General features: G+C 35.9%; 1 protein-coding gene across 3 annotated transcripts in view; it reads right to left on the bottom strand.

Moving 5' to 3' along the window:
* Nucleotides 1-24056, bottom strand: part of LOC126812169 (rhomboid-related protein 2) — a 31086-nt gene extending 7030 nt beyond the window's left edge. The window contains exons 1-8 of one of the 3 annotated variants that reach the window (XM_050538434.2): nucleotides 12195-12305; nucleotides 9754-9828; nucleotides 4972-4995; nucleotides 3925-4080; nucleotides 3371-3541; nucleotides 2857-3011; nucleotides 820-932; nucleotides 285-385 (exon numbers count right to left, since the gene is read on the bottom strand). In XM_050538434.2, coding sequence (XP_050394391.1) covers nucleotides 285-385; nucleotides 820-932; nucleotides 2857-3011; nucleotides 3371-3541; nucleotides 3925-4080; nucleotides 4972-4995; nucleotides 9754-9786 — 753 coding nt within the window. In that variant the 5' untranslated portion in view covers nucleotides 9787-9828; nucleotides 12195-12305. Of the gene's footprint in view, nucleotides 1-284; nucleotides 386-819; nucleotides 933-2856; nucleotides 3012-3370; nucleotides 3542-3924; nucleotides 4081-4971; nucleotides 4996-9753; nucleotides 9829-12194; nucleotides 12306-14599; nucleotides 14742-23696 lie in introns of those variants that run through there. The other 2 variants (XM_050538432.2, XM_050538436.2) reach the window with 2 other exon arrangements.
* Nucleotides 24057-24549: the final 493 nt, after the last annotated feature.

Here is a 24549-nt window from a genome sequence, read left to right as displayed (position 1 = left end):
GATGATTTAAAGGGCATGTGTTAGACTATTCGACACCCACCCCGCATAAAAACAAAATAAAATACAGATATAAATTTCATAGTTCTAAAAAATAGATTGTCAGTTTTCTTGGGGAGAAAAGCTTCAGATTTAGAAATCCATATCGCACAAGCAAATGAGATGCACGTTTTCAGACAACATAAAGGCAGCTATTCGGTTTCTGCGTTAAATATAAGCCAACGTTAAATAAATCTATTTCACACACACACACCTCTTAGAGCAGGCCAAACTAATGTTATACTTACTGTAATGATAGCAGCTACATGGGCACCTAGTAACGCATAGACCCCTCCACTAGCCCCTACTAATCCTACATAATGATCTGTACACGAATGTGCTAACGAACCTGAAAGAAGATATAATCTACAATTAGAAAACTTAATTATATAATGGACCTTGACTTTATTCAGAAGATATTAAAGAAATAGAGATTGAAACGGGGTTTAACATACACTCAACACAAACTAGCTAGACTTTCTTGGGACTATCATATGGTACAATTTTATTTCAATAACTCACTTGAACGTAGGGGTCTTTAGCTGTGGGAGGAAACCGGAGGACCCACAGGAAACCCTCAAGGTTGAGCAGAGGACCCTGCTAATTGTCCCGAATAAGCTTTGGAATGAAACCACACCACTTGACTCAATGACAGACCTTATGATCTAAAGCTTACAAAGCTTTCTCTCTTTGTAGATTCTTTGTTTTTTGTTGTACAGTTCTCTGGCATTGTCTGTTTGAGCCTAACACGGTTGTTTTTATCCAAGATGATAAATGTTTTACCTGCGATAACACCAAGTATATAAACAATCATCACTCGCCAAAATTTATGTACAAATTCTAGTGGAACACCAAACAGCAGTTGAAAAATCATGTTGGATAGAATATGAATGTATCTGAAAAAAAAGAAAAACAATATGTTAAAACATAAAAATGATTACATGAAATGAAATGAAATGGGGTTTAACGTCCTACTATTCTACTCCAAACTGGGCTAATGAAGACAGGCATAAGCCATACAGTGTGCAATGAGGGAAATTTTGCCCGGACAGTAGCACTATAGCCTATTCTTATATTGAATTCCAACTGCCAAGTGATCTTTTACGTGTACGCTAATGTATACATTGGACCTCAGTTTTTCGTCTCATCCAAATGACTAGACAGCTGTCCTTGTCAAGCCCTCCATCCTGCACCACTGACAAGGGGGGAAACCATGCCAGAAAATCCCAATGAACACACGACCTCTATATAAATATAGGTTATGAGATCAGTTTCAGAAATAAAATCAAGATGAATGGTCAGTCAGACAAAGTGAATTACAGTGCACTCTGTCACATCCGACATCGTACGGGATCGTTACAATATGTCGGATTACACAGAGTGTCGGAATACCCAGTTTTCTCAAAACCGGAAATATTGTAACTTCGAAAACCGGAAGTATTATTATAAGGTAGCTTCGAACATAGAACTTACAATCACCAGAATGTTATTCCCTTTAAAAATGATAAACCTTTCTGTACATTCAAAATTTTATTACATTAATTTTTATTTCATTTAACATGCGTAGGCATTTTGAATAGCTCAAGTCTGTCGTTAATTTATCTTCTTCGCCGTTTTCAGTTGATCACACTCTTGTCTTTGCTATCACGTGTTCATTGATAATGGGCGTACTCGATTCAACGTTCCGGAATTGAATTCTCTCAATCCCCAAAATAGCGACTATCGAGTGAACATGGGTACTTCGGGCTACAACGCAGGCGTCGACTGGATATATAAATATCGCATCCAACCATGCAGCAGAAACCTGTTTAATTACGTCGCAATTCTACTCACACCACCTCCGTCGTCGGGACTGACTTCCGCTTCACTCAATTGCAATTCTGTCAATTCGGGACGTTCCGGACTGTGACTCGAGCATCCTAGGTCGTCAAACGGTTCGAAGAGATCCGTAGGGTGACCAAACATATAGGTTATTCAGGTTCAATCGGCATGCGCAACGAATGTTTCCAACAGGTGCTAGGAATATTTTTACGACTGTGAATTCGGGGGAAAATTTGTGGATATTCTTGAGTATTTGTCACAACTGTCGTACAAGAGAATAAAATTATCAAAGTAATCAACAAAGATCCACGGTAGCGAGTTTTAATCTCACAGATAATTGATTGGTGATTGCTTATTAATCTTTTGTGGCTTCACACCCATCCAGTTTTAATCTCACGGATAATTGATTGGTGGTAAGTGTTTGCTTCACACCCACTGATTGAAGGCCGGATTATACGGTGTCGATTCAATGGAAATCGTATGACGGGACGGCTGGTTGATGTCGTAATCCGGAACGTACAGAGGTCGAATTACCCAGAGATTTTTTGGCTGAAGTAATAAGGAAATAAATCGGGACATGAAAATGGTGTCGGATGTAACAGAGTGCCGGAGTGATCAGAGGTCGGATGTGGCAGAGTGCACTGTAGGTACTATTTTCCTCAACAATGGAATCTCAGAATATGCTGATTAGCAAAAGGTTGAAGTGTGTATAAAACTAGGAGCGCTGGAACCTAATTACTTTCAAATGTACAACTGAATCACTTTTAAATTTACAACTGAATCATTTTCTAAATCACTTTGAAATGTCGGTTGAATCACTTTGAAATTTACAACTGGATCATTTTCTAAATCACTTTGAAATGTACAGTTGAATCACTTGGAAATGTACAACTGAATCACTTTGAAATGTACAACTGAAATATTTTGAAATGCACAACTGAATCACTTTGAAATGTCTCTGTTAAGCTGCTAAATGTAAATATACATTTCTCAACTTACCCTTGATGCATGAACATATATGTTAGAAATCTCCAAGCTTCATAGCGACGTGATGGTCTATAGACAAGCGGACTGCTCATATCAACTCCTGTTGTTGCCGTTATGGGTCTACCTTGAGCTTCTAATTCTACAGCATAATATATAAATACAGCAATCTACAAGTAAATACAATAATATACAGATGATCAAGACTACACATCAAGTGACTTTAGTGTCTGGGTTATCTGGACACAAAATCTGCAGGTACATGAATGAACACATCTTATGGCATTTAATGTCCTACTATTCTGCATGTATATCAATTACCAAGCAAATGGAAGATGGGCATGCACCATGCAGTGTGCTAAGAAGGAAAATTTGCCCAGACAGAAATTGAAATCCAACTGTCAAGCGTTCTTTTATATGCACGTTAATGAGAAACCATACCAAGAACTTTCTTGGCTAACACCAGAATGAAACCCACAACCTTTAGGTCAGCCAATAAACACAGCGCCAAAATTCAACAAGCACTTACCTCTATTGCACTGATGATAGGTATAAATAAAGGAGGAGGTCGACAATTATAATTGGCTATAAAATCTTCCTTCATGCTCTGTGGTATAATATTATCTATAGCGGCACTAATTATTCCACGAAATCTTTGTCTTTCTTCACGCGTTACGCCACCTTGACCACCACCCTCCATCTGTAATCATATAATAATATCAAATAAATGTTTAAAATCTTAGCCACATTTCAGGGCTCCCAATAATTTGCAAATATATTTAATCTATGACTACATTTTGTGCTATATAAACAGACATATTTTTATTATCATTATCATGAATAAGACACTGAAACCTCTATTTTGGATCGCTACACTGAATTTTGTTCCGTCCCCTCGCCCCGACCCTCCTCAATCCCACACCAGGAATATAATGCATTCAGTGCAACATTTCAATAAGTGTTCTATTATTGTTTTCAAGCATATCAACTCTTCCCCTCTTCTCTTCCCTTGTCTCTGTCTCTATTCCTCCCTCTCTCTTTCTCCCTTTCCCTCTCCCCTCCCTCCCATCATACTGTACTCACCAATTTTACAAATTCACCATACGTGATCTGAGCATCCCGATTGGCATCTGCATTATTAAGAAGTGAATTGAGACGTTCCTGGGTCATATGATCTGTAATTCCCTCCTCCTCCAACTCTTGACGTAAATCTTGTAACGGGACACCTTCAGGTCCATGCTGAAAACACAAATAAAATTTTTACAAAATGGGGTAGTATAAAATACAAATTTTATCATTTGCAGTTTACATGAGGGATTATCAAGAACCAGTACATGCATCCAAACGTAAAAAATTGGATGATTAGAGTTTGGCATTGCCTCCCTGTGATAATAATAAAGGCAGGCCTACTCATTATTTTTAGTGATTTCATTATTTCGTGCACATCAGTTTTAGCAAATATTATCTTCTTTTTAAGATTAATTTTTTTATTAGAGTATTTAATGAATCAAATAAGGGAGGATAGACTTTCGTTCATTAAAGAAGATGTGGGTACAAGAGTTATATTCAGCATCTAAATGCTTGTGTGAACGAATCGACATATGGTATATTAAAGAGAATTAGAGGAATGGGGTTTAACGTCCACTCGACACAAACTAGGTCATTTCGGGACTAAGATATGGTTCAGTTTTATTTCGCTGATTCGCTTGAGCATAGGGGTCTTTAGCAGTGGGAGGAACCTGGAGGTTGGACAGGAGACCACTCCTCATCACGTACAAGCAGGGAATCAAAACCATGCCACTTGACTCGATGACAAATCTTAGGATTTCACATGCACGCACATACAGATTTTCACCAATGAGAATTCGAGTTCATATCAGACTTCATTAGCCCGGTTGATTCAGAAAAGTAAACTATCAAACCCTACTTTTTTTTATTACATTTGTCACTGTTCGAGAAATCAGGCGGTCTGTGACAAATAATCTTAGGTGTGCACAGGTCTTAAAAGATTTTAGTCTAACCCTTGAACGTCACTGGTCAACAGCCAGGGACGTGCTAGAGAATTGTTTCATACTCATCAGAGTAACACTGTGTGAAAAATAATCTTAAATAAATTTCAAATCAACTTACCTTATCAAAAACTTTCTTGTAATTCTGAAACATAAAATAAAAAAGTTATCAAAATAACAAAATAGAATGAATAGTCCCACTTCTCTATTGCCACTGTAGCAGTTTTAGGTATCATTTTAACCAATAAATCTGGTTCATTATTTTAAAGACAGTCTACACAGCATATAGTTCTTCAATTTGTTATGACCATGTCTGACCTGACTATCAAAAATCCAGTGGAAAAAGTGCATATCAAGATTTTAACAATTTGTTCACAGCAGTTAATAATAGTTATATCGTACAGAAATGTCATGTCAAATGCTAAGCTCAAAATGTTGGTTTTCTCAAGATTTTCTGAAATATTTCTGAAAAAAAAAGTACATGTAGCGGTTTCGGTCACAGAGGTTCAATAGATGCTAACTCGTTAAGAGTTAGGGTTCGAGTATAAAATGTTAAATAATAAATAGTACATATTGAACATGAATTAAGCCGTGAGAAATTAAACATTTTAGCGTAAATGCAAAGGACGCATCACGCCTTTAAAGTTTAATAACTTATATTTTTATAGTTCTTTATAAACCTATAATGGTAAATCTCTTTGATCTTTGGGGTATATTCTATGCCCAGAATAACTTGTGGTCTGAAAATTGTGGGACAGCTTTGAATATATACAGGGGAATTTGGGGGCTATTCTTCTGAAAGTTTTTCTTTAAACCTGTAACGGGTTATTCTTCCAGGGTAGGGGTTTTTTTCCATAAGAAAACATGACATAACGTTTTTCTTACTGGAGTTCCAGGATATTCTCATTTTACGTGTATGTAAACATATACGGTTTATAAGCAAGATAAAGTCCTCGACTTCGGTTATGCTGCTGGTCTCAATTTTTTTTTCTCAGGTTATTTTCTTCAGTCTTTCTTTCCCCAGAATAAACTCAGTCTCGTGCTTTATCCTACACATATCACTGATCAGTACATTAATTACCATGATTATATATTAAACTATTTATATCATAGCCTCAAGGTTTATAAATATACATCACCTCATACTGTAACCTGAGTATCATGTAATCTTGTGTATTTAGCATTAATTTCTTTCACAATCATTTAATATAAAATCTTTGTTTAAAAGTTGGTAAAAATCATTTCAAATCACCCATAATCATCTAATTTGTATTTATGTCCAGTTTAAAGCTGACCATTCAATTTGACAATGAGTGTCCAAATTACAAGCGTTTAATTTCTCGATCACTGTTAAAAAATAAACAACCATAGGCATACGAGCCTATGGGGGGGCAGGGGGGGCAGCTGCACCCCTAACTTTTGGGCAAGCTGACTTTTTGGGCAGATGGGTAAAGTGAAAAACATTTTTTATTTCATCTACTTGGCAAAATAAAGTGCCCGAAATCTAATAAAACACTAATTTTATGGGCTGGAATAGAAGGAAAACGCGTTTGTGGCTGTCAAATATTCCAAAATTTTCTTGGGGGGTCCACACAACGTCAGTTTCGCTTCTTCGCCTCTCGAAGAAAACTGCCGCCGCTGTCTGTAAACCCGAATTTTTTCCGGGCATTTATAGTTCTGCTTCCCTTACTGTTATCGAGCCCTAATATAACACTAATTTTACTTTTCTTTTAATTGAATACCACAAATTTGTACTGAGTTGACTATGGATTAAAAAATGTTGCCTGGAGCCACTCTACTTTGTGCGACATTTTTCGGGCATCGATTATTGTTTGTGAATGCAGCTGCAACAGTCTGATTGGATGGTTGGAATTCAGAGTGGGATTTCGGTTACAAAACCATTGGATACTTTTGGAGTTTACACGGGATAGAATAGCAGAAAAAGCATTTGCGGTTGTTAAATTTTCAAAATTTTCTCCGGGAGGGTATACCCCGAACCCAGCGATGATTGATTGGTTGTTTGGAATTCCGGTCAGCCAGGTAGGCTATACTGGACCAAATTGAAGTTGCTGTATTCACAGGCTGGAATAGCAGGAAAACGCGTTTGTGGCAGTTACATTTTCAAAATTTTCTCCCAACGGTCCCGTCTTCGTGGACTCTAAACGATTGATTGGAATTCAAGTCAGCGACCTTAATAAGGCTATATTAGACCACTTTGAAGTTACTTTGTTCACGGGCTGAAATAGCAGGAAAACGGGGTTTGCAGCCGTCAAATATTCCAAAATTTTCTTTTGAGAGGGGGGGGCAAGGTAAGCTCCGCTCTCTTCGCCTCTCAAGGAAGACCGGCGCTCTCTGTAAACCCAAATTTTTTTCGGGCATTTCTGGTTCTGCCCCTCTAACTGTCATCGAGCCCGTACTCCTATGTAAACAACCCAACTGATTATTGATGTATAATGATTAATTTTTGAACAGAGGTCAGGAGATTAAATACATGTAGGCCCCTACTTGTAAATTGGACACTCATTATCGAAATTAATCAGTCAGCTTTAAACTAGACACAAGTACAAATTGGGGTGATTTTAAATGATTTTTGTGAATTGTGAAACAAAATAAGTGCTTGATACACAAGATTAAATGATACCCGAGTTACAATGTCAACTGCAGGCCATAAACCCATAAATTACTCTGATTTATAAACCTCACTATGCCTTAAAAGAGAGAGAGAGAGAGAGAGAGAGAGAGAGAGAGAGATGCAGTTTAACATCCACTCCACTCCATGGTCAACTTTGTTTCAGTAATTTACTTGTGTGTAGGGGTCTTTAACAGTGGGAGGAAACTGGAGGACCCAGAGAAAACCTGTTAAAACCCTGGTTCAGGGTCAAGGGTTACACAATCCATCCAAAGCTGTAGGAAATAAATAGTCGAATGTGTAATTATAATTCTGTTGTTTGTCGATTTGGTAAGAAAGAAAAACTTACTGGCATACGTCTGGGCTCCATGACGACTATCTTTCACCTTTTATCACAAAATATATTGACTTATAATCCAGAGAAAAAAGTCTCTCTTTTAGAAGAGATGACGTCAAGATAGTTTTATGATGTAATGCTCAACAGTTTATTGCGAATTAAAACATCGCCAATGTATAACTTACTTAAAGGCGCCAAGCGTCTTTTTTAAGAATTTTGCATCTTTTGCAAACAACAATATTTTGAAAGATGGATCACAAAATAGAATATCCTTTTCACCAATGGTCCAATCCTGTTCAGTATTTAAAAATATCTGATGAATTGAAAATTTGTAAACATTCGGTGTCCGCAGGAGTCGAAATAAGCAAGCTGCTCATACCACCTATTTTGGTTGTGTAAAATCCTTATAGATGGGCCTGTGTTTAATTCGATTGAATCCGAGCAGGGAGATTTATTTTCTTAATTAAATGTTAAATAATCATTTTAAGTACAAGCTGTGAAAATTTGAGATTGTCTGCCAAATGTAAGTGACGATCAGATCTTTATATCCTTATTAATAATATCAAATGGAAAAACACCATAAACAGTAGATCTAATTCCTTATAGATGAATGAGAGAAAAAACACAATTACACACAAACATCCAAAAGAATACAGTTTAACTGATTAAAAAAGTAGAGACACACTCAAATTAACTTCCTAATGGCTACACCTATATGAAACTGCCTGGGGCTACGATTGAAACCTTTCGTGAATTTTCAATAAAAATATTTGCTAATCAATCAGTCAGTTAATACGGTTATAACATGTCAGAATCATCCAATCGGATTCATCAATATATATTTGTTAGGTTGTTACAAAGATAGTTATTGGAGGATAAACCAATTAGCGTGGGTAACGTTATGATCATTTTAAAGGGACATTAATAAGGTATCTAAAAATCTAAAACAATTATTTCTTCAAATTTTATTTCTTAAAAAAAATTTTTTCCCTTAAATCTAGCTTAAATTCTATTTTATTCTACATAATTGAACACAATTTAAGTCTAAATCCCAAAATTAACAAATTATTGTTTAATTCTCTATGATATCTTCAAATTTTATGATTTTTTTTTTTTTTTCTTAAATTTTATTTTATACTAAAACAATTTTTCCCGATCTTCTATTTTATTCTGCATAATTGAACACAACTTAATTCTTAATCCCAAATATAAAATTAACAAATTTATTTTCTAATTTCTATATGAAGAGTCCCTTTAAGGTGAGATTGCAGTTGGAGTCTGCGATCATTGAAGCAAGATAAACCCACAAATTGTATGAGTTATTTTACACAGCAGGGGAACAATAAGGTTAACAATAGGTCATCGCAGGTGAGTAGTTAAAGGTCATCAGGTGATGGCTTACATACAGGTGAAAAACTTCATTCTTTTGTTGACAAGACCATTTAAATGACATAATGGTTGTCACTCACATACGGTAATTACCATATATATGTTGCAGAATTGAAAATGAAACGGGTTTAGCGTCCTACTTTTCTGTACCAACCAAGCTAATGAAGCTAGGCATACATAATACCGTCTGCTATCAGCAACGCTACGACCTATTCTTATTTTGAATTCCTAGTGTAAGGGATCTTTTACGTGCACGCCATGTGCACACAGGATCTCAGTATTTTGTCTCACGTAAAAGAACTCATGACAGTTGGAATTCGATGAAAAGTATTCATTAGCTGGTTTGGTGTAGAAATAAAATGTGACCTTAATTTAAGCACCCAGGTGAGGTGTGAAGCACATTCCAGCTTATTTATTTATGTTTATAATCAAATCATTTTCAAGAATTGTCATTTCATGTAAGATTCATAATTCCTTGCTCTTTCACAATGTTTATTATTTTAGATGATTTTCTAACAGATCAAGATGAAAGTAATTACCCAACTTACCACTCCTATGTACCTGCGATTTTGTCTCGACATCTTGACAACAGATTGGTTTCTTTAACTCTTCAGTCTCAGATGCTTAAAATTTTAATGAATCAGATTCCAGTTCTAATCTTCAATATTATTTATAGAACGTTTCATGAATTAAATCCAATCATTAACTACAGTCATTGAAGAAAGATTTGATGAATCTTGACTCCAATTCTAATCTTCAATATTATTTAAATATTTATAGAACTTTTTAAGAATGAAATCTAATGGTTAACGAATCTTGACCCAAACTTCAATCTTCAGTAACTAAATCATTAATACATGTGGGACCTTAAAACTATAAATAAAATTCAATCATTAACGAATTCGACTGACACAATTTTTCAACACTCCTACGACAACCACTAAAAGTATAACTAAAGCCCGATCATGGATTAGAATTAATACATTTTATAACCAAATCATGTGATGATTCAATAAAATATAAACCTCTAGAAACAAACCATTTATATTGTATACTATACCATTGACTCTAAATTATAAATGTCTAAACTTTTTGAATTAAAAATCAATTCATATTGTCTATTTTTATGCACATACCAAAAACCCTATAATCAAACTGTACTCATATAGTAAGTGCAGGGGGACTGCACAACACACAAACAATTATACAAGATAAATCTACCAACATAACATAACATACATAAATCATAAATAACATACGCACAAATAACATACAGATCAACTGAATAGATACGGGGGCTAGCCGTAAGCAGCCACTGTGTTGTACAGTCTCAGGCCTGTAGTGATACAGACGTCACTCAAAATGAAAAACAAACTAATAATAAGAGCATGTTCCTGAAGCAACGACTGCGAGTTTCACAACATCTGGCCGTTGCTTGTTTAATTCACAATTCTCAAACTTATAGCTATGTTATCTACAGACACGTGAGCAGTAACGTCCAATCAGAGGTTGTGACATCGCGACCTCCACGGAAACCTTGACATTGAATGAACCTTGAACTTTGCAACTCGATTATCACAGGTAAACATTTTAGACTTGGTATTCGCGATGATTGAGGAATCTGATAGGCTCACAAGTTGGACTTGTACCCAATTGAAATTAGTGCCGCAATATGTAGGGTATTACGTGAAGGCCTTGATAAGATGTACGTAGTTAAAGCGAGATCAAGCCTTCTATTGAAGATGCAATAAGGGAAACAACTCAAGAACAAAGGTGAATATTTCCCAAACCTTGTAACGAACTAGAGTGCTTCATGAAATATAAATGTCGGCACATTGAAGGAAAATACCTTACAAGTTACCGTTGAAATGTTGTGAAAGCCAAGTTAAATTAAATGGATAGTCAATAAATATACGGATCAAAAAATTATGAGTGTGCGAAAGAATTTTAAATGTAAATTACAAAGTTAGGGTATATTAAGTCCTTAATTTCTATAAAACAGAGGAAAACTAAGGAAGCAATCAGAAAAATTGTAACTAGCCTTGACCCTGAATGAAGTTATAAGTACATGTATAAACACCCACACATTTTTCTTTTATCTGTTATTAACAGTAAGTGCAGGAGGACCGCATAGGGTTTAAAGTCCACTTGACACAAACTAGTTCATTTCAGGACTAACATATGGTTCAATTTCATTTCAATAATTTGCTTGTGCGTAGTGGTCTTTAGCAATAGGAGGAAACCGGAGGACCCGGAGAAAAGCCATGAGATTGGACAAGCGGGGAATCGAAACCATGTCACTCGCCTCAATAACAGACCTTCTGATCCAATGCGCAGACGTTAACCATCCAGCCACTCAACCTGCCACCAGGCATACAATTTGTCATAATGGCAATTATTGCCCGAACACTAGCAATTCTTGTACACTATGCATCAAATTCATGTGCACACCAACGTGAACGGGTACACAGGACCTCAGTTTTCGCTCCATCCAACGACCCACTGTTCCTTGCAAGGCCCTCTGTCCTGCACCACCGACAAGGAGAAATCAGGCTAGAAAATCCTGAGTAACTTTTTCAGGCCAACACTTGGGACCTCCTGGCTAGTGAACAGTACCATACGCACTGAGCTATTGCGCCTCACTCTATCCCTCTATCTCTCTCCCTAAACATCAGGTGAGTGAGACACAAAGGGAAATGGGGTTTAACTTCTAATCGACACAAACTAGATCATTTCAGTACTAACATATGGTTCAATTATATTTCAGTTATTTGCTTGCACGACGTGATCTATAGCAGTGGGAGGAAACCTTATGGGACCCCGAGAAAACACCAAAGGTAAGGTTGGACTGGCGATTCTACTCCTTGTCACTTGCAAGTGGGAAATCAACACCACGTCACTTGACTCAATGACACAATGACAAACCTTATGATCTAACACGCACACGTTAACCTCAGCCACCCAACACCTTACAATGTAAAACACAAACCTTAAGAATGAAAATAAAATATCCCACTGAAAAACACTTGAATATTTAGAAATATAATCCACTACACACGCCTACACCTTTTTACAGGGGTATTTCAGGTAAACTATGTTACCTGAACGGATCTCGTGAACAGTCCAACTACAAAACCCTGTATCATGTCCTTGTGAGTCACTCAAATTTTTAACAATGTATCTTGTAAATTAAATTATGGATAAAACCTGAGAGCCATTGAAGCATATTATATCATATACCGGTAGCCTACCTGTATACAGATTTACGAGTCATTATAGTCGTAGGTAGATAGGGAGATACATACAGCTATTTAAGGGTTGTTTAAAGCCCCCATTATCTGTAAATTGGTAACCTTACAGATAAAAATACACCCAGTAACATGAATTTGTCTATTAATGTTTATAAATAAATGATATCTTGAATTTGAAAATACATGTTAAATTTTCCAGTTGATCACCAGAATAAAAGCTTGAGTAACAACTATAGATAGATTTTGTTATCTTGCCGGGAAATGATAGGATCCTAATATTTAATAAGACACAATTAACATTATATAATCAGTACACGAGTTGTGTACCCTTTGGTTTCGGGTGCCATTTTGTAACGAGGAAATAAAAACATATCCTACAACACAATGTGGAAGTAATTAGGGATAGTGAAGGCTGTTTCACAAACGACAAAATAATAATTTAAAAAACATGTAGAATGCACTAAGCAGGCGTAAATGACTGCCTGATCTGTTCACGTAATTCAGCAAACATAATTGATTTTTTCAAAAATTGAATATAAATCACTTTACATACATTCATATAGAACCATTTTTGTCTATTTCAAGTATGTATCAAAATAGAGTATAAAGAAAGTATCAATATGTTAAATATAGCCAAAAACAACAACCTGGCCCATCGAGCGAGAGAGAGCTACCGATATGTGTCCGGGGGGGGGCTCTGGTATTCGCCCATAAAATAAATTGCTTCGTTTTCCCTCAGTAACGCAAAAAATCAATAACTAAAAAATTTTAATTCTACTCTATTATCTATAGAATTGGAAAATCAATAGATTTACATTATTGAAACTCTGAAAGCATGAATGAACATTTCAAAAATAGAAAAACATCCACAGTATCCAAGTATAGCCAATCACAACTTGTCTATCAGTTATAAACCCAACTCTTTATCTAATCTAGACAGACTATTTTAAACTATACTACAGTAGAACCCAATGGTTTTCTATGATTCTCAACAGATTTGAACAGTTTTCCAAAAATGGCTTAAAATTATACATTAAAATAGCTCAACTAAATGATGTCCGAGTTGAAGGGTAACATTCTAGAAGGGAAATTTTGCCCTGACAGCAACACTACCGCCTATTCTAATCTCGAATTCCACTGTCAAGGGTTCTTTTACGTCCCATCCAAATGACTTTTCATTGCCCCTTGCCAGACCATCTGTCCTGCACCACTGACAAGGGGGAAGTACACCAGGAAATCCTGATGAACTTTTTCTTGAAACAGCTAGATCGGGCACAGGACCTCTAGGTTAGCGATCCAACGACTAACTTACTGATCCCCTGTACGTGTCTCTCGGCATCTCAGAGTAAGCACAGTCATGAACAAGTTAGCAAGTAGACTCTACTTTTAATAAGCTGGGCAGAGGGTTGGGTGGCCCAATGGTTTAACGTGTGCACTTTAAATCAAATGGTCCGTCATTGAGTCAAGTGGCGTGCTTTCGATTCCTCGCATGTACATGACAAAAACTAGGGTTGACTGTCCAACCTCGGTTCTCCATTTTCCTCCAACTGCTGAAGACCATTATTCAATTAAAATTTAACTATATGTTAGTCCCAAAAGGATCTAGTGTGTGTCAAGTTTTTTCTCTCTCTTCCCCCTAACCCTGCATTGGCCATACAGTCATGTATCACATTAACAGATGCATCCCAAACCAAACCTCCCACCCTAACATAACAACCTCTGAAACTTAGCTAGCTATCTACCCTAGCTGCCTGCGGTAATTATTTTCTCCTCGGTAATCTCGGATAACACAGTTTGACTAATATGAACAAGTTTGATGTAAATTTTGGTTATTTTCAAGTAATTGCTGACTCATTTGTTCAACTGGAAACTGGCCATTTAAACGTGACTTGGGCTTTGTTAAGACTTGAGACTCAACTTGGCTTGGTACTAAAGTCAGCGAATTGGGACTCAGACTTGACATGACTTTACTCAGACACGAGGACCTGTGACTTGTTCCCGCCTTTGAGTATCTTGGAGTAAGCAAACAGTCACATGCATTATTAAGAAGTTTGATATAAGTTAAACCCATCCCTTGTCAACTCTCTGATACCTAAAGTTTCTCTGAGTTTCCGTAAAACTCTTACAGAATAATTTAAATTACCTCGGCCATTTTTTCAATCTGCTAATCCAAATAAACTGCGGACCTATCTGCTAATCCAAATAAAATCAGCCCCTACCTGCAACACACCTCTCTCCCACACACTCACAGTGACAGTCACTATCTTTATGTCAAATTATCAACCTTGACCCTAGTTATATGTCAACCTGTGTGTACCAGTAAATACTAGATGTGGGAGAAGGTTTATTTTCTATTCAAAGAGTAAATGAAGCGTGACCTACAGTAGATTGGAATGTTGATATAACAATAGGAGTAAAGAGATGTCACTGGTCATGTCTCAATACATTCTCTTCATAGTATTAGAGATGGATCACTTTAAGGTAACATGATTAGAAATGAAATGGGGTTTAATGTCCTACTTTTCTGCTTTCACTGTTCTAATGAAGACGGGCATATGTCATGCAGTGTGAGAGAGAGAACTGGTGTTTAACATCCACTCAACACAAACAAGGTCAATTCGGGACTAACATATGGTTCAATTTTATTTAAATAATTCACTTATGTGTTGGGTTCTATAGCAGTGGGAGGAAACCGGAAACCAACGAGGATGGACAGGCGACTACTCCTTGTCACGTACAACCAGGGAATCAAAACCCCAGCAGTTGACTCAATGACAGACCTAATGATACAACGGCCATCCAGCAATGGCCAGAGAGGGATTTCTCAGGCCATTGCTTCAGGAATATGCTACAAACCCTACAATCAAAATCTGAATATCATTATCTCACATGTAACATCTTGCTACTAAAACCATCTGATTAAACATATTATTGCAAGTCAGAATAATTCGTCAATATTCAGTGACTAAATATCAAATTTATAATTTGTAACAGTTTGAGCTCCAATACTTGCAATATTTACAGAACCACCAACAAACAACTAACACAACTTCTAATTTCATTTCACTAAGCTGAAAAATCTTTCTTGTTCCAGTAAGTTTCACTATCAAACTACTGGGTCAATAACAATATCCCTACCTTCAACAAGCTGACAAATCCTTACCACACCTTGCGGTTCCTGTAAGTTGCACTATCAAACTACGGCCATTGGGTCTATAACAATATCTCTACCTTCAACAAGCTGACAAATCCTTACCAAACCTTGATCCTATAACTTGCACTAGCTGACTACCACAGCCTGGTCTAATTCTGATTGGAGATTATAGGTTGACAAACCCTTACCTAACCTTATTAACAAAGACAAATCCTAGCCTACATCCTGTGTACGTATAAAACTTACAAATGTTTAAATCATTTACTAATAATGCATCTGTTACAGAAAGCAACTAGAAACCATTTAATAGAATGTTATCATGACAGTACTATATAGTCGAGTCTAGATATTGATTTTATATATATATAATTATAGATATCAACATGGTTTAACAGGTGCTAACATTTAGATTGGCTTGTCGGTCTACAATAAGAATGGCTTTGTTGTTATTGGCCTTGTTAAAACTTTGGAGTTGGGATAAATGGCCCATGTTCACGCCAAAATAAAATGAGCAAGTATGAACACAGACATAGATAGTAAGATAGGCCTACAATAAGACTATGAACACTAAGGCCTTGTTGAAACTACAGAGTTGTCATAAACAGTGTGTGTTCATACTAATAGAATATGTTGAAGAGGGCGCCTCACAAATAAACCAATAGAATATTTTCTTAACTATGATTGGTGAATTAGAAGTGTAAATCCTAGTTAGTCATCTAGATCAGGGTTTGAATGTTGGTTTATTGATCTGATACACAAGACAATTTGTTGGTCAATAGCAAACTGATCAGCAGTCAATATTCGCTTAGCCGCAACTATCACTGACTGGGATAACATCGGGGCATGTTAATTAACTCTCAATATTAACCCTTTTTACAACATCCGACGTAAACAAAGCACGTCTGTGATGTTACAGCTTATTAGACCTATACTGCATGTAAGATTAAAGTCAGTCATCTTGTGGAACAGATTGGGTCAATAGTCACAGTTTTCACGTTCATATCCCTTTCAGCAAAGTTACGGTGAATTTGCTAATAAAATATAGGGTGATCGTCACCTATAAATTAACAAGTTATCTGGCTGTGGATTACGACTTGTAATAAATTGTAACTCAGTTTTAGCCTAATTAATTTTTTGCTTTGAGAAACACTACTTTATGAATGATTTTGAAATTACTAACAGGTTTATTATAAATGATTTTCCCATATGGTCCATTCTGTACTTAATTTTATATGAAAAAGAAAACCCCTGTTATCTCCCTTCATATGTTTGTTGATAATAAAAGTATTTAGTCATGAATCTGAATAGCCTGCAGTGTCACTGCCTGTGCTTAACACTGAGTCAACTCGCTCTCTTTCTCAGATCATAAGATCTGTCATTGAGTCAACTGGCTCTCTCTATCTTTTAAATCATAAACCCTGTTAAGTGTGCCAGGCACAGCACGGTTAATTTTTTTTATAATGTAACTGAGTCAAACATAAGAATGCTGTACTAAGTACCGTGCCAATTTGGCCCACTGAAGTAAGGTGGTGTCGGTATGTTGCCAGGTACGGCACGGTTAAATTTTCGTAATGTAAACGCTATCTGGTCTGAGGACAATTCTCAGTCGAATTACTGCACATGCACCAAATGAACCTTGACCTTTTTTCCACGAACTCTGACAATTCTATCATCAGTTCTGTCAAAATGGCTGCCCAAACTAAATCAACCACCATAATTGTTTTCATCTGTGTAATTTGCATAGGGATTGAAATCAATTTTTCTGTAAAGATTACGGATTTCCACATTTGGCACGGTTCCGAGACCGTTATTTTAGAGTAATGTAAGCAGGACAATTTCTAGAAATTTATCACAGCCTGGTATCGTGCCGAGAACGACACGCTTATCGCCGATCGCGACCACATGTAAACAGTGCTATAAGGTCTGTGACTGAATCAACCGGTTTAGGTTTGATCACGGGCTATTACATGCAAGGAGTAGAGCTGTATGCCTAAGCTCATGAGGTTGCTCCTGTCTGCAGATGCATTCCACTGCAAACACCCCTGTCCCCTAGTACAGCTAAAAGCAAATTCGGCCATCCAACCCCCCATCATAAGATCTGTCATTGAGTCAACTGGCCTGGTTTCGATTCCCCAGCTGTACGTGACAAAGAGTAGGGTCGCCTGTCCAACCTTGTGGGTTTTCTCACCGTCCTCCAGTTTCCTTCCACTGCTAAAGACCCTTACGCGCCAGCGAATTATTGAAATAAAATTGAACCACATGTTAGTCCCGAAATGACCTGGTTTGTGTCGAGTGGACGCTAAACACCAGTTCTCTCTCTCACAGTGAATGGTGTATGCCCGTCTTCATTAGAACAGTGAACGCAGAAAAGTAGGACGTTAAACTCTATTTCATTTCATTTCATTTCTAATCATGTTACCTTATTGTGATCAATTTTTAACACTATGAAGAGAATGTATTAAGACATGACATCTCTTTACTCCCATGGGCGCAGATCCCGATGGGGACACCGGGACGCGTCCCCACTAATATTTTTAGTGGTGGGGACATGATATACTGTGTCCCCACCACTTATTTCCGATGTATTGCTTTTATTGACATTTTAGAAAGTGTAGAGTTGATCCCAGGCACTTCTGGGCATGGTCCTTGAAGTTGTACAGCTGCACCCGGTGACCGATTTTTATTTAACAGGGAATAAGTGATAATTCATATTATAACAGTAAATAATTAAAATATTCCTTAGGGATTATAATAATATGTATATCATGTAGGTGTGCATATCTGATATGCTGGGTAATAAATAATTGAGATTTTGTTTTTATCTGGTATACTGGATGATAAATCACGTAAATTATAAAATTCCAAACAGGTAATTTCTAACATAACATCACCACTGTCACATTCAAAATAGATAATATAATACAACTGGTACTATGTGAATCATTAAAATAGCTATGGGAACAATATAAACAGCTAGATTTAACTTTAAAAAAAAAAGAAAAGTTATTATTTCAATGTGGTCGCCATTTTTGAATGTTAACGTGGGAAAATTCGCCTTTGCCATCGGATTTTTAATCACCAATGAATAATACAGTAAAATGTTACATTTATTTCAATTGGGATTGAATATTGATATGTTTAGCTGTGTGTGTGGCTTGCTTTAGTTTATATAAATAAAAAGATTTGTAGGCCTGTACATTTGTGTATCCAATTGAATACACATTTTGCTCAAAGACTTTACGTAGTCTTCGAACACTACTGGGAATGGAGGCGGAGCTGGAATCTCAGTAGTGTAAATATTTCTAGTTCTCGAGTGTACATGAGAGAATAAATCGTCAACGGTGGCTTGAAGATTTGTCTTTAGATTAGATTTCGTATCATTTGCTGCCTCAAGGATTAGAATTGTTTGCCAGAAAATGATGCTGAAAATACCCACACAGTGCGTTTTAGAGCGTCTAGTTTTCAAAACATTTCGTGGGAGGACCGCCGAACCCCCTTCTTTACCAATAGTCGCCCACGTATGGACTGTCCCCAACACTCATTTTTGGCGATCTGCGCCCCTGTTTACTCCTATTGTTTTATCAACATTCCAATCACAAATTCGGCTAACTCAATATCTTCCATTATATTTGAAATTAAAAATTAGAATTCAATATTGGTCCATTTCAATCAATATTGATGTTATCTTGCCGTGAAAACATGGGATCTTAATATCCAACATTTAAGACACAATGAACATTTTATAATCAGTACACAAATTGTATATTCTACGGTTTCAGGTGCCATTTGTAATGAACAATAAAAAACATATCCTACAAGACCATGCAGAAGTAATCAATAGTAATGGCTGATTCACAAACGACCAAATGATAACAAACCAAGAATTGAGACCGATGTCCCCCGCCAAAATCCCCTCAAAAAATAGATGATACATATTAATTAATCGCACATTTATTTTTTTTTCAAAAGTATCGAGCAATCCAACTATACACTAAGTTTCATCACTCTCTATCAGATAGAATCAAGATTATCTTGTCCCAAAGCATCGACCAATGAAATTGATTAGCTCTGCTTAGCTTCAGCTCAAAGTGTTAATCTTTGAACTCAGTAAAGACATTCATCTAATGAATTCCATCAAGGCATTCACTTAATGAACATCTACACCAAGTTTGAACATTCTACTTCAATTAGAAGGAAAGTTATTGTGTTCCAAGGTCTCAACCAATCAAATTGCTTGTCATTCTGCTTACCCTCAGCCGACAATGTTCATTATCGAACTTAGTCAAGGTATTGATGTAATGAATCTATACGCCAAGTTTCATCACTCTCACTTAATTAGAACTAAAGTTACCAAGTCCCAAAGCATGAACCAATCAAATTGCTTATCTCTGCTAACCCTAAGCAGAAAATGCCCATCTTTGCACTCCATCAAGGCATTGACCTAATAAACACCTACGCCAAATTTTCACATTCTAGCTCAATTAGAAAGAGAGTTAGTGTGTCCCAAAAAGTGTGACGGACGGACAGACAGACGGACGAACGAACCCATTTTAATACTCCCCAGCTTTCTTCAATAGGCGGGGGACAATAAAAAAAACGTGTAGAATGGACTAAGCAGGGCACAACCGTCGTTCAATTTTGACTATTCACATATTTCATCAAAGTGTAATTGATTAGAAATTACAATAAATTTTTGATAAATTGAATATAAATCATTTTATATATATTCATATTGAATTAATATGTGCTTTTAGAACCATAACTGAACAAACATCATGTAGTGTTATTTATAGAAAAAATGAAATATAAGGCTATCAAGTTAAACTGTTTGATATACAAGTGTTATTTCCTACTTAATCACTGGTGAATATGTATGATATACCACAGTGTATTGTACTATAAATACTCTCTAATTACTGTTATTACAATTAATATAATATAGTCCCTACAATATAAATATACCCATAAAATATATTATACCATTCAACAACCTTTCTAAGATTAAACCATCAATGAAATGAAACGAAATAGGGTTTAACAACCTACTGTTCTGCTTCAACTGGGCTAATGAAGACAGGCCTACATGTATGCCATGCTGTGTGATATGAGGTACATTTTGCACAGGCAGCAACATTTCTACCTACTTTTCGTTGAATTCCACAGGGGATCTTGTTTTTTGTTGCTGCAAAATTTGGGATATTAATATTTTTCATCTACCATACATGATTTTCAAACAACCTTTTTGATGTTTTTCTTCTTTAAAATGTCATAATCTTATTAATATAACCAAAATTAATATCTGTACAGGTAATATCTTCGAACAAAAATATAACTTTCTACTGTATATGTCTAAACCGTGCACTTTTAGAAAGAAAGATTTTACAGTTACTGTATGTTAGTGCTGGCGCCATATATCGTTGAATCGATGTATCACGATTCACCTTCTCACGATTGTGAATTGCGATACGTATTGTATCGTGACTGCAGTGGCAATAGCCAACACTACCGTATTATATCCCCAGGGACGGGCTGAGAAGGAGCCTGCGAGTATGATAGGTTTGGAGGCCCTTAGAGGAATTAGTGTTCTTACATGTTTTAATCTTAAATTTACGACGAATTATTGAATTACATTTTTTTTTTAAATATCTCAATTGGGGGCTCAAAACAGAGTACGGATCGGACAGTCAGTTTTATTTTTAATATCCCTGGTTATACCCTGTGTCAATCTAACACGGACTATCAACCTATTGATCAACCTGAACACAAAAACATGGGTATTATCAATAATCCTATCTATTCTGTATGAATGACCTTCATAATATGCTTCTTAAACACGACAAACAGGTTAGTTACACAAATATTTTAGGGCCAAGTTTGTGTATTTTAGAGTACAGTTAGTTGTAACACTGAAGACATTCATTTTTAATTTGAATTCTACCCCCACAAAATAGGAAACCATAAACTATCACCGACTGAAGGGTGTTCCCCTTTGATATACACTTGTGTGTTGATAAAGACAATATAAAATATTATAATTTTATTAATACGACCAAAACTAATGTTTGTACAGGTAATAAAAACATAATAAAAAAGACCGTAAAATACGATCTCTACTTATATTTGGAGTTCAACTTTTTATGGATATCTAAGAATATGTTTTATTAGGACAGACTGGGATAATGTTTGATAACGTACATGTATAGACCACATCAGCCGTGTTAGAGAGAGAGAAATGGGGTTTAACATCCACTCAACACAAACTAAGTCATTTTTGGACTAACATATGGTTCAACTTTATTTCAATGATTTTCTTGTGCATAGGGGTCTTTAGCTGTGGGAGTAAACCAGAGGTCACGGAGAAAACCCACGAGGTTGGACACGTGACCCTAGACTACATCAGCCGTGTTAGAGAGAGAGAAATGGGGTTTAACATCCACTCAACACAAACTAAGTCATTTTTGGACTAACATATGGTTCAACTTTATTTCAATGATTTTCTTGTGCACAGGGGTCTTTAGCTGTGGGAGTAAACCAGAGGTCACGGAAAAAACCCACGAGGTTGGACACGTGACCCTACTCTTTGTCAAGTACAAGCTGGAAATCGAAACCATGTCACCTGACTCAATTACAGACCTTATGATCTAAACCTTCCGGCCACCCAACTCCTTATAGGCTAGTGGTCACATTCAAAGCTAATTGTCTAATTTTACTTTTTTTACAAGTCGATTATTCAATTCTTGTTTGCATTCTTGTTTGTTTGGAGGTTTTTTTCAGATTTCAAGAAATTATGAATCTGTTAAATCAATATATTTTCCATATTTGTGTTTGGTCCTTTTGAAATGTGAGTTATAAAGCAAGGGTAGGCTATATATATATTTGTGTTTTTATTTTCAGTATATACATGTATATATACTTGGTACACTTAACAATGCTAATATCATTATAATAGGCATTCTAAATATATATCGGTCACCTTTCCTACTTTAGTTTTATAAATGGACATTATTTTCAAAATATACCCTACTTTATTTAAACACACTTCTGCTAATATCATTATTCATAATATTATGTATTCTAAATTTTTTGCTGGTTATTGTTGCATGTTTATATATTATGTCATAATTAAATATATAATGTAGGCCTACATGCTGCCCCACAAAGGTGTTTTATGTTATAAATATTTATCTACTTTTGTGTTGTTTTTGTTTTTTCCAAGTGTCCATCATTTTTATTTCTAATCTATTGAATGCATACTAACAAGTAAGAGATTAAAACCATGTAGATATGTCATGCTATTCTACGACTTTTCGTCGGATGGTTAATTGTTTTGCGCCCATTAGTTAATCAATCAGTCTGAATTAAAATAAATGAGCCTATTGACCTCTGTGGACGAATGAATTTACCAAAATTAACATAGCACGAACAAAATCAAAATGATTTTTCAAAATATGCAATTTCATACATGTATATCTAATTCTACGAATTATGTTCGTCCATTCTATTAGTCTCTGTTCCGGTTCCACTTGTTAACAATGTTGGCCAGATTTAAATATTAGCTATACATCGCTAATATTTGAGACCTAGAAATGGACACAAATGGGTCACAACGCATATAATAATGTAATATGAATGTATATAAACTGATTTACATGCTATCCTTTCTGTTTTTCTATCATTTCTAATCAGTCTCAATCGAATGGCAAACTCTAGTGTCTGGTTATTCCAGTCTATACCGATAGTATTTATTACTGATGCTCTGCAGATAAGAATATGATGTCACCGTTTGATATGACTTGTGGAATATGTCTTCTAGCCTCATTCTTCGAGTCCCTTGTTACAAATGGCTCTGAAACGCATTATGGTACACGATTCGTGTACCAATGGTAAAATGTTTATTTTGTCTTAAACATTGGATATCAGAAACACATGTTTTCTAGGTATGATCACAACATTTATGTTGATTTAATTTGATAAATAATTCATGTTTTCAATGTCGAAGACTTTGGATGATATTGAGTTAGAGACAGTTTAGCTACTTTAATGAATTCTCGGGAAGTTTTTACACATATTTAAGAGATTTCCTTACCCTATCCAAATCTTCTCGTAATTTCCTCATTTCAATATCTTCCACCTTCCCTCGTCTAGCTACCCCTGCTCCTGATCTACGCCCTGATTCTGGTGCAGACATTTTCACAAACCTTTGCTTTGCACTCAGCTAACTTTGCCTCTACCGATTCCAAAACTTCTCGTATAAAAGTTATTTTGACATTTGTCGGTATGTTTATCGAGTCAGTACATTATCCACAGGAACACGAATAAAGGATTTAAACAAAACAGTTGCGAGCGTAAATAAAAAAAATAAGTAGTTAATCCGCAGATTAACGAACAACAAGAACGAAAACAAACGTTACTAAGACCAAGAATTACTTTCTATTGATGTCTTAAAAGTTAATCCGATTATGATTAATTCTGATAGAGTAGTCTCCCCTTAGTTAAAAATAATTCTTACTGTTGGCATCGTAAATGTATTTAGATAACGGTAGATTGCAGTACAATTTTGAACCCCCCAAAAAACCCAACACCAACTGCCTAAAAAAACCAACAAAACAAAGGGAAAATATCTAATTTTTAACGGCCTAATCCTGGCTAAACTGTATTCAGATTACGTTTAACAAAAAAGTGTCTATAGTATTAACTATAATGTAAACTAATTATTCGTGTAGTTTAATCGCATTGTGTGCTTAATAAATTAGTTAGCCATGATAATCCTCGCAACGAAGTGCGTTAAAGAATTGCGTTTTTAAAGAGTTATTCATCTTATTATTCAATCTTCTTTCATTGCGATTAGGTTTCGTCAACGCTATGACGTCATCTATGTGTAGACGTCAACGTGATACGCTGATACGGTCGTCTGTTCTTTGTGTAGGCCTATTTATTTT

Source organism: Patella vulgata, chromosome 1, assembly GCF_932274485.2.
Source record: "Patella vulgata chromosome 1, xgPatVulg1.2, whole genome shotgun sequence".
Taxonomy (NCBI): domain Eukaryota; kingdom Metazoa; phylum Mollusca; class Gastropoda; family Patellidae; genus Patella; species Patella vulgata.
Note: the sequence above shows the minus strand (reverse complement) of the source record. Positions and strands in the feature narration are given on the sequence as shown.